We start from the raw sequence: 10000 nt of genomic DNA on the forward strand, positions 1-10000 counted from the left end.
TATAGCTGATCTATATCTGATCTATAGTTGATGTATATCTGATCTCTAACTCATGTGGATGGGCAGCTGATGCAGTGTCTCCTCTCAGCTTCAGGGAAGAAAGGCTGCGCCCGGCTGGACCTTTGCTCCCGACCCGGCTGGAGCTGCTGCCACACCGACCGCTGCAACGCTGCAACATGACCGGGTCCTCGGACAGACCGGGTCCTCGGACAGACCGGGTCCTCCGGCCAGACCGGGTCCTCGGACAGACCGGAGGAGACGTAGCAGCTATCGATCAAATGATGTGAAATAAAATCTGAGGCAGATTTCCCAGCATGCCGTGTCACATTCTCTGAGTTTAAGCTTTCTGTCTGGAGAGTTTTCAGCAGGATCAATAACACAGACCATACATGTTCCACAACACGCTACATGAGAAATCTGTTACACCTAGGGAGTTTCTATTTTCATCTGACCTCACACACACACACACACACACACAGACTTAAAGGTCAAACTACAGAAAACAGCTGAGTCAGATGTTTTGTCTCATTATGGTCTGGTTTGGTTACCTAGGAGACGGTAGCAGCTGTCAATCACAATAAACTGGATATATGTGGTATACGGTTACCATGGCAACAGTGCATACAGAAATAAAAAGCAAGCAAGGTTTTAAAATGTTTATTTGCATTTTTAAAATCTTCAGTTTTCTGTCTTCTGACAGGAATGCATGAGAGAGACATGATTGGCTCAAAACATCGTCACATGAACGCTTTTAACTTTACATCAGTCATCATCATCATCATCATCATCATCATCATCATCATGGGTATCAATGTTGTTACTGAATTCTGAAAATACACCCCCCCCCCCCCCGTCTGAAGCCCTTCAGAGACGTCGTAGAAAAAGATGAAGGACAGAGAGACAGACAGATGGATTATTAAAAAGTCAAAACATTAATCAATCAATTCCCCTGATAGTACATGCCCCCCCCCCCCCCCGCCTTCCCCCCATACACTAACATAGACCCCCCCCCCCACCCCACCCCCCCCTCACATCTCCTGGACTTCCAAGGCAAATCATCAAGGTATTACGCCCCCCCCCCCCCCCCCCCCCCAATCCTCCACCCCACCCCACCCTCCCCCCACTGTGAACAGAACTGGTCCAGAAGTGAGAGCAGATGGACAGCAGCTGGAGCCCCGCCCCCTAGTGGTGGATCTGTCACATGACCAGAAATATACAGACAGCGTCCCGCTATATACAGACAGACCTGAAACTGCAGAGAGGAAGCCTGCTGTGTGATTGGCCAGTTTCCCTCTGACATCATGCGTTCACAAACACAAAGAGCAGTTTTCACTAAAACTACAAAGCCCACCACCGAAGAAGAACCGCCGTTACAGTACGAACATAAGAGAAAAGGAAAGAAACAAAATGGAGCTTCAGCATGCTGGGACTCTTCTTCTTCTCTGTCCACACTCTTCTTCTCTGTCCACACTCTTCTTGTTCTCTGTCCACACTCTTCTTCTCTGTCCACACTCTTCTTCTCTGTCCACACTCTTCTTCTCTGTCCACACTCTTCTTCTTCTCTGTCCACACTCTTCTTCTCTGTCCACACTCTTCTTCTCTGTCCACACTCTTCTCTGTCCACACTCTTCTTCTCTGTCCACACTCTTCTTCTTCTCTGTCCACACTCTTCTTCTTCTGTCCACACTCTTCTTCTTCTCATCAGGTATTGATCAGCTAGTATCATCTTAGCTGTAGCCCACATCATAATTCACTTTCAGCTCCACAGTTAGACTGCATCACTTCCTGTCCTCCGCCTCCTCAAACAGGAAGTTCTCTGGGAGACGGGCGAGGAACTTCCTGTCTGGCAGCGAGGCGTGGTAGTCCGGTTGGCATGGCAACAGGCAACAGGCAACAGGCAACAGGCAACAGCCTGGGGGGGGGGGGGGGGGGGGGCCCTCAGGAAAGAAACAATGGCTGCTAAAACACATTTAAGACTTTACCTCCCAAATCTTTTCTTTGATCTAAAGGAGAGATGAACGCCGCCACACACACACACACACACACACACATACACACATACACACATACACACATACACACATACACACATACACACACACACACACACACACACACACACACACACACACACACACACACACACAGCAGGAGGGAGTGTGTCCAGTCAGCTGACAGGAGGAGCTCTCTCTATGAGGGGGGGGTGAAGGGGGGCAGGCCCTCATCGCTAGGCGTCGCCGTGTCGTCGCTAGGGTCCAGGCTGTCCTTCGGGCTCGCCGTGCTGTCAGAGGGGGGCGGGGTCGACTCGGAGCGGGGCGGGGTTAACTCAGAGGGGGGCGGGGCTAAATCTGAGGGGGGCGGGGTTTCCGGGGAGGTCTCTTGAGTTCCGTTGGCTGTGGGGGGAGGGGCCGGGTCCTCGGCGGGCGTGACCGCAGGGGCGGCGCTCACAGCGGGAGGGGGCAGGGTCAAGATGGAGTCCATCCTCCTGGGGGCGGAGTTATGGAGAAGACCCTCCCCCAACGACAGGGCGGAGTCACTGGGAACCAATGAGGGCATTTTCTCCACCAGACGCCACTGCATGATGCTGGTGTCCTTCCCCCCCGTCGAGATCAGGTGACTGTCGCTGAACAGGAAGCTGACGTTGGTCACATGACTGCTGTGGGCACTGTACTTATGACTGGGAGCCTGGGGGCAGAGAGACAGACAGGTAGGCAGGGAGACAGGTAGACAGACAGGTAGACAGACAGGTAGTTCTCTCAGTCTCAGTTCTCTCAGCCTCAGTTCTCAGTCTCAGTTCTCAGTTCTCTCAGTCTCAGTTCTTAGTCTCAGTTCTCAGTTCTCAGTTCTCTCAGTTCTCAGTTCTCAGTTCTTAGTCTCAGTTCTCAGTCTCAGTTCTCAGTCTCAGTTCTCAGTCTCAGTTCTCAGTCTCAGTTCCCTCAGCCTCCGTTCTCTCAGTCTCAGTCCTCAGTCTCAGTTCTTAGTCTCAGTTCTCAGTCTCAGTTCTTAGTCTCAGTTCTCTCAGTCTCAGTTCTCTCAGCCTCAGTTCTTAGTCTCAGCTCTCAGTTCCCTCAGCCTCCGTTCTCTCAGTCTCAGTTCTCAGTCTCAGTTCTCAGTCTCAGTTCTTAGTCTCAGTTCTCTCAGTCTCAGTTCTCTCAGCCTCAGTTCTCAGTCTCAGTTCTTAGTCTCAGTTCTCTCAGTCTCAGTTCTCTCAGCCTCAGTTCTCAGTTCTCAGTCTCAGTTCTCAGTTCTCAGTCTCAGTTCTCAGTCTCAGTTCTTAGTCTCAATTCTCAGTTCTCTCAGCCTCCGTTCTCTCAGTCTCAGTTCTTAGTCTCAGTTCTCAGTTCTCTCAGTCTCAGTTCTTAGTCTCAGTTCTCAGTTCTCTCAGCCTCCATTCTCTCAGTCTCAGTTCTCAGCCTCAGTTCTTAGTCTCAGTTCCCAGTTCTCTCAGCCTCCATTCTCTCAGTCTCAGTTCTCAGTCTCAGCCTCAGTTCTCAGTCTCAGTTCTTAGTCTCAGTTCTCAGCCTCAGTTCTCTTAGTCTCAGTTCTCTCAGTCTCAGTTCTCTCAGCCTCAGTTCTCAGTCTCAGTTCTCAGTTCTTAGTTCTTAGTCTCAGTTCTCAGTTCTCTCAGTTCTCTCAGTCTCAGTTCTTAGTCTCAGTTCTCAGTTCTCTCAGTTCTCAGTCTCAGTTCTCAGTCTCAGTTCTCAGTTCCCTCAGCCTCCGTTCTCTCAGTCTCAGTTCTTAGTCTCAGTTCTCTCAGTCTCAGTTCTCTCAGCCTCAGTTCTCAGTTCTCAGTCTCAGTCTCAGTTCTTAGTCTCAGTTCTCAGTTCCCTCAGCCTCCGTTCTCTCAGTCTCAGTTCTCAGTCTCAGTTCTTAGTCTCAGTTCTCAGTTCCCTCAGCCTCCGTTCTCTCAGTCTCAGTTCTCAGTCTCAGTTCTCAGTCTCAGTTCTTAGTCTCAGTTCTCTCAGTCTCAGTTCTCTCAGCCTCAGTTCTCAGTTCTCAGTCTCAGTTCTTAGTCTCAGTTCTCTCAGTCTCAGTTCTCTCAGCCTCAGTTCTCAGTTCTCAGTCTCAGTTCTCAGTCTCAGTTCTCAGTCTCAGTTCTTAGTCTCAATTCTCAGTTCTCTCAGCCTCCGTTCTCTCAGTCTCAGTTCTTAGTCTCAGTTCTCAGTTCTCTCAGTCTCAGTTCTTAGTCTCAGTTCTCTCAGCCTCCATTCTCTCAGTCTCAGTTCTCAGTCTCAGTTCTCAGCCTCAGTTCTCAGTCTCAGTTCTTAGTCTCAGTTCTCAGCCTCAGTTCTCTTAGTCTCAGTTCTCTCAGTCTCAGTTCTCTCAGTCTCAGTTCTCTCAGTCTCAGTTCTTAGTATCAGTTCTTAGTCCCGGTTCTCTCAGTCTCAGTTCTCTCTGTCTCAGTTCTTAGTCTCAGTTCTCAGTCTCAGTTCTCTCAGTCTCAGTTCTCTCAGTCTCAGTTCTTAGTCTCAGTTCTCAGTCTCAGTTCTTAGTCTCAGTTCTTAGTCTCAGTTCTCTCAGTCTCAGTTCTTAGTCTCAGTTCTCTCAGTCTCAGTTCTCTCTGTCTCAGTTCTTAGTCTCAGTTCTCAGTCTCAGTTCTCTCAGTCTCAGTTCTCTCAGTCTCAGTTGTTAGTCTCAGTTGTTAGTCTCAGTTCTTTCAGTCTCAGTTCTTAGTCTCAGTTCTCAGTTCTCTCAGTGTCAGTTCTCAGTCTCAGTTCTTAGTCTCAGTTCTTAGTCTCAGTTCTCTCAGTCTCAGTTCTTAGTCTCAGTTCTCTCAGTCTCAGTTCTCTCTGTCTCAGTTCTTAGTCTCAGTTCTCAGTCTCAGTTCTCTCAGTCTCAGTTCTCTCAGTCTCAGTTGTTAGTCTCAGTTGGTAGTCTCAGTTCTTTCAGTCTCAGTTCTTAGTCTCAGTTCTCAGTTCTCTCAGTGTCAGTTCTCAGTCTCAGTTCTCTCAGTCTCAGTTCTCTCAATCTCAGTTCTTAGTCTCAGTTCTCAGTTCTCTCAGTCTCAGTTCTCAGTCTCAGTTCTCTCAGTCTCAGTTCTCTCAATCTCAGTTCTTAGTCTCAGTTCTCAGTTCTCCCAATCTCAGTTCTCAGTCTCAGGTCTCAGTCTCAGTTCTTAGTCTCAGTTCTCTCAGGCTCAGTTCTTAGTCTCAGTTCTCTCAGTCTCAGTTCTCTCAGTCTCAGTTCTCAGTTCTCTCAGTCTCAGTTCTCTCAGTCCCAGTTCTCTCAGTCTCAGTTCTTAGTCTCAGTTCTTAGTCTCAGTTCTCTCAGTCTCAGTTCTTAGTCTCAGTTCTCTCAGTCTCAGTTCTTAGTCTCAGTTCTTAGTCTCAGTTCTTTCAGTCTCAGTTCTTAGTCTCAGTTCACAGTTCTCTCATCCTCAGTTCTCAGTCTCAGTTCTCAGTCTCAGTTCTTAGTCTCAGTTCTCTCATCCTCAGTTCAGTCTCAGTTCTTAGTCTCAGTTCTCAGTTCTCTCATCCTCAGTTCAGTCTCAGTTCTCAGTCTCAGTTCTCTCATCCTCAGTTCTCAGTCTCAGTTCTCTCAGTCTCAGTTCTCAGTCTCAGTTCTCTCATCCTCAGTTCTCAGTCTGTCTCAGTTCTCTCATCCTCAGCTCTGTCTCAGTTCTCAGTCTCAGTTCTCTCATCCTCAGTTCTCAGTCTCAGTTCTTAGTCTCAGTTCTCTCAGTCCTTAGTCTCAGTTCTTAGTATCCGTTCTCTCAGTCTCAGTTCTTAGTCTCAGTTCTCTCATCCTCAGTTCTCAGTCTCAGTTCTCAGTCTCAGTTCTCTCAGTCTCAGTTCTTAGTCTCAGTTCTCTCAGTCTCAGTTCTTAGTCTCAGTTCTCTCAGTCTCAGTTCTCAGTCTCAGTTCTCAGTCTCAGTTCTCAGTCTCAGTTCTCTCAGTCTCAGTTCTCAGTCTCAGTTCTCTCAGTCTCAGTTCTCTCAGTCTCAGTCTCAGTTCTTAGTCTCAGTTCTCTCAGTCTCAGTTCTTAGTCTCAGTTCTCAGTTCTCAGTTCTCAGTCTCAGTTCTCTAAGCCTCAGTTCTCAGTCTCAGCTCTCTCTAAAATAAAAGGTTCCTGGCAGTTTGATTTCAGCAAGCTGCACCAGGGTGCAGTACAGGACTGAGAGGAGAGATTTTACTGGCTCCTCCTCTTATGTGTCACCCGGCTTCTTCACAAGGAACTTGAAGACAGCAGTGAGGTTTCAGTCCACTTCCATGTCAGAAGACTCCAGTCTCACCAAGTTACCAACAGAGTGAGGAACTGATGCACAGAACGAGGAACAACCTCAGGAGCTGAAGTTCATCCTGTCTGTTAAATCCTCCTGTCTGCTGCATTAACATCACTCACTCTTCTCTCACTAACGCTACACTTCATGGGTCACTACAGTCTGTGTGTGTGAGTGTGTATGTGTGTGTGTGTGTGTGTGTGTGAGAGTGTGTGTGTGTGTGTGTATGTGTGTGTTACCTTGGCTCTGGAACATGGGTAAGCGAACAGGTGAACTTTACAGAAGTCGTCGGCCAGAGCGATCACTTTCCTGTTATGAGATCTGATCAGAGCGTTAATGTCCGTACCATCAGATCCCTCCGGCCACACACCTGCAACACACACACACACACACACACACACACACACACACACAATGAGCAGATCCCCACAGTATTAAACAGAACTGTATTAAACACACACTCTACTGTATCTAATACACACACTACTGTACTAACACACACTCTACTGTACTAACACACACACACACACACTGTACTAACACACACACACACACACACACACACACACACTCTACTGTACTAACACACACACACACACACACACTGCTGTACTAACACACACACACACTGTACTGACCGAACACGTGGAAGCCCAACACACAGGTGTAGGTCGCCCAGTCAATGTCTTTACACTCGGAGCGATTCCTGATCAGTTTACAGCCGTTTGGAATGTCCCCTGCAACACAGTACACACAGTACTGTGAATACTGCAGTACATCGTACTCTCAAGTTCAAGTTTCAAGTTTGTCATATATGTACAATACACAGAGTGAATTGCAATAACAAAATGCTTATTCGTGTAAAAAGACTTTTCAGTAAAATACAATGTGACATAACGTACAGCAGGTTAATATGTATCAGAATCAGAATCAGAAATACTTTATTGATCCCCGAGGGGAAATTGGGTTACATTGCAGCTGCTCACATTATATACTGTATATACACAGTACACATACACACATATACAAATATGTACATACACACATATATACATATACACATACATATATACTGTAGATATACAGTACATACAACAGTTAGTTCCGCTCGAGTAATTTGATTGGACAGGAGGCATTCCATAGTGCTGATATACAGTCTAACAGCACTGGGACATTTCACTACATGTATCACTCCGCCTCACAGCTGTTCTAATATAACCTTGATACAAATATCTAACTTTATTGACACAAGTAGCGACAGCAGTATGGATCATCTGACAGAGGGGGGGGGAGCCTGCAGGCGGTTCACCTGTTGCTTGGCAACACTTGGTAGTGAATCCTGAGGAAACTGATTTTGTCGATGGAGACAACAGACAAAAATCATCTGTCGTCTCACATTACTAGGGCTGGACCCGAATATTCGACTATTCGGATATTCGTTCGTTGGGTAGGTATTCGGTTTTCAATTTTGGGATTCGGATATTCGTTTTTTTAAATTTTATATGTAATGATCGCTGCTTGGGTGTCTATATAGTGACGTCACACTTCCGCTCTTGCGGAGTCAGAGTTTACTTCTTTAAGGGGAAGTCTCTCTCTGAGCCCTCGTCTCTAACTTTATATTTTACTGTAAAACTTCAATTAAACGCTGAGTCCCTTTTACTGGCCGGGTGTGGCTTCACGTTTTGACAAATTAAGGCCGGTCTCAATTAGAAGCCGGTTGCCATTGACGCTGCGAAGCAGTTGGTTTTTTTTTACTTGCATTCAAATGTCAGTCACATTTGCTGATCGCCATGGCGACACAGCTTGAATTTCAGGTCGTAGTTTTTTCTCTGTCAGTTTCAAATCTGCTGAACAAAACTCAGGAGAAGCAGCAGCAAGACATTTCTCTGTTGATTTTTTTTCTGCTTTCATCCTTTCTAAGGTAGGCTACCTCTCTCTCTCTCTCTCTCCTCTCTTTCTCCTCTCTCTCTCTCTCTCTCTCTCCTCTCTTTCTCCTCTCTTTCTCTCTCTCTCTCTCTCTCTCTCTCTCCCTCTCTTTCTCCTCTCTCTCTCTCTCTCTCTGCTTTAGAACGTAACCGCTGTGAAACATGCAGAAAATAACGTTTTATTTCTCTGATTCACCGGCTTTCTCGCTACCACCGCTCCCTCTCTTCATTCACTTTCTAGCTCGCTCGACCACCGTTCATTCGCTTGCTCTCTCGCTCTCTCTCTCTCTGTCTGTCCCATATAGACGCCTGTCCCAAATATAGGCCGGTTGAGTTCAGTGTTTGAAGCAAATAAAAGCCTGTACTATTAATTGAAGTTTTATGTATGTTAAGTATGTTTTCAGCGCTGTGTTTTTGTGAGGAGGAACTGTGACTATGTGTGAACTTTGTCGGGTGAACTGTTCAATCAGAGATTAGTTTTCCTGATATTTTTTGGAACGTTTTATACAATTCTCTGTATTATTTATTTTTAACTATCATACATACTTATAATGCTTATTTCTTACAAATTCAGTGTTTTCTTCTCCCTGACGCTCAGCCGTTGTTCTATTAGCTCTTTGGTTGTTTTAACTGTGTACTGTGTGTTTATAATGCAGGACGAGGCTGTTTAGCAGAGTGTGTTGTGTTCATGTCTTCACCGTGCCCTTATCCTCGTTTATATCTTAAAAAAAACATCTAAACTTTAAAAATAACAACTACATTTAGTTCTTTTCTTCACAGAAATTAATGAAATGCTGAGATATACTGTATATATATATTTTTTTAAGTTTTCTTACACCCCTTAAAACCAAGAAGGACTTGCGACCCCCCGTGAATCTTTGGCGACCTCTACTGGGGGTCGGGACCCCCAGGTTGGGAACCAGTGGTCTAGAGAGTTTTCCCCTCTCGTTGGACAGGAGACGTGCTGGAAGTATTCAGGCAGCACTTTGGTTAGTCTGGTTTGGTTGAAACCCCCGGCAATGATGGATATGGTATCTGGTTGAGCAGTAGTCTGTTTATTGTTGATCTGTATCAGCTAGTATTGGCTTGGGGCGAGATGTAATGATTTCAACATCCGAGCACCAAGAGTTTTTGACAAAGAAACACACGGCACCTCCTTCATGTTTCCCTGATGCTTCAGTGCGATCGGAGCAGTGAGTCGAGAAGCCGTCTAGTCGCTGAGCCGCGTCCCGGCGAGCGGCGAGCGGCGCCTGAGGTCGTCGAGCTTGTTTTCAACAGACTGGACGTCGGCCAGGAGAAAGGAGGGGAGCGGAGGCCTTACCCCAGAACTACACAGCATGCGGTCACTCTGCATATCCATATTTGTTGCAGCCCAGTCGCAGCACGGCAGTTTAAACTGCTACAGCTCCGCAGTCGGCCCGTTCTGCTGCGCGTAGGGTTTTAACTGGGTAAGTTAACACAGTTATCTAGTTTGGCTTATTGTTCCATAACCAACTCAAGTTGTACCGTGATGAACATGAACGCACCACAGAGGAGACAGCAGGCGTAGGTCACCAAGTAGAAGCTTCTCAGCGGCTTTCCGTGGATAATCTCCTAACCCGTAAATAATGGCATTTATATACATTTTTGTGGCTAAAATATGAAACAGACGGATGCGTACTCCGTCAAAAATAGAAGTGTGGCGTATGTGCGGCTCCGATCTGGCTCCGTCAGCAGATCCAGATCCAGTGCAGCAGGTTGCAGTGAAGTTAACGGCTGCGTATCCGATCCGACCCAAACGGACGGAACAGAAACGCAACTGGTGTATCTATGCCGTTAGTCCTCAGCGTCTCAGTCTCACCAGAACACCGTTCCT

At 46.8% G+C, this 10000-nt stretch overlaps 1 protein-coding gene across 2 annotated transcripts in view; it reads right to left on the reverse strand.

Moving 5' to 3' along the window:
• Positions 1-1124: 1124 nt before the first annotated feature.
• Positions 1125-10000, reverse strand: part of LOC139660036 (echinoderm microtubule-associated protein-like 4) — a 38951-nt gene continuing 30075 nt past the window's right edge. For both annotated transcript variants that reach the window (XM_071538076.1, XM_071538075.1), the window contains exons 19-21: positions 6859-6957; positions 6460-6590; positions 1125-2685 (exon numbers count right to left, since the gene is read on the reverse strand). In XM_071538076.1, coding sequence (XP_071394177.1) covers positions 2191-2685; positions 6460-6590; positions 6859-6957 — 725 coding nt within the window. In that variant the 3' untranslated portion in view covers positions 1125-2190. The remainder of the gene's footprint in view (positions 2686-6459; positions 6591-6858; positions 6958-10000) is intronic.

Source organism: Centroberyx affinis, unplaced genomic scaffold, assembly GCF_046629955.1.
Source record: "Centroberyx affinis isolate AG114_WGS23_722 - 3 ecotype Tasmania unplaced genomic scaffold, CSIRO-AGI_Caff_v1 ptg003202l_1, whole genome shotgun sequence".
Taxonomy (NCBI): Eukaryota; Metazoa; Chordata; class Actinopteri; order Beryciformes; family Berycidae; genus Centroberyx; species Centroberyx affinis.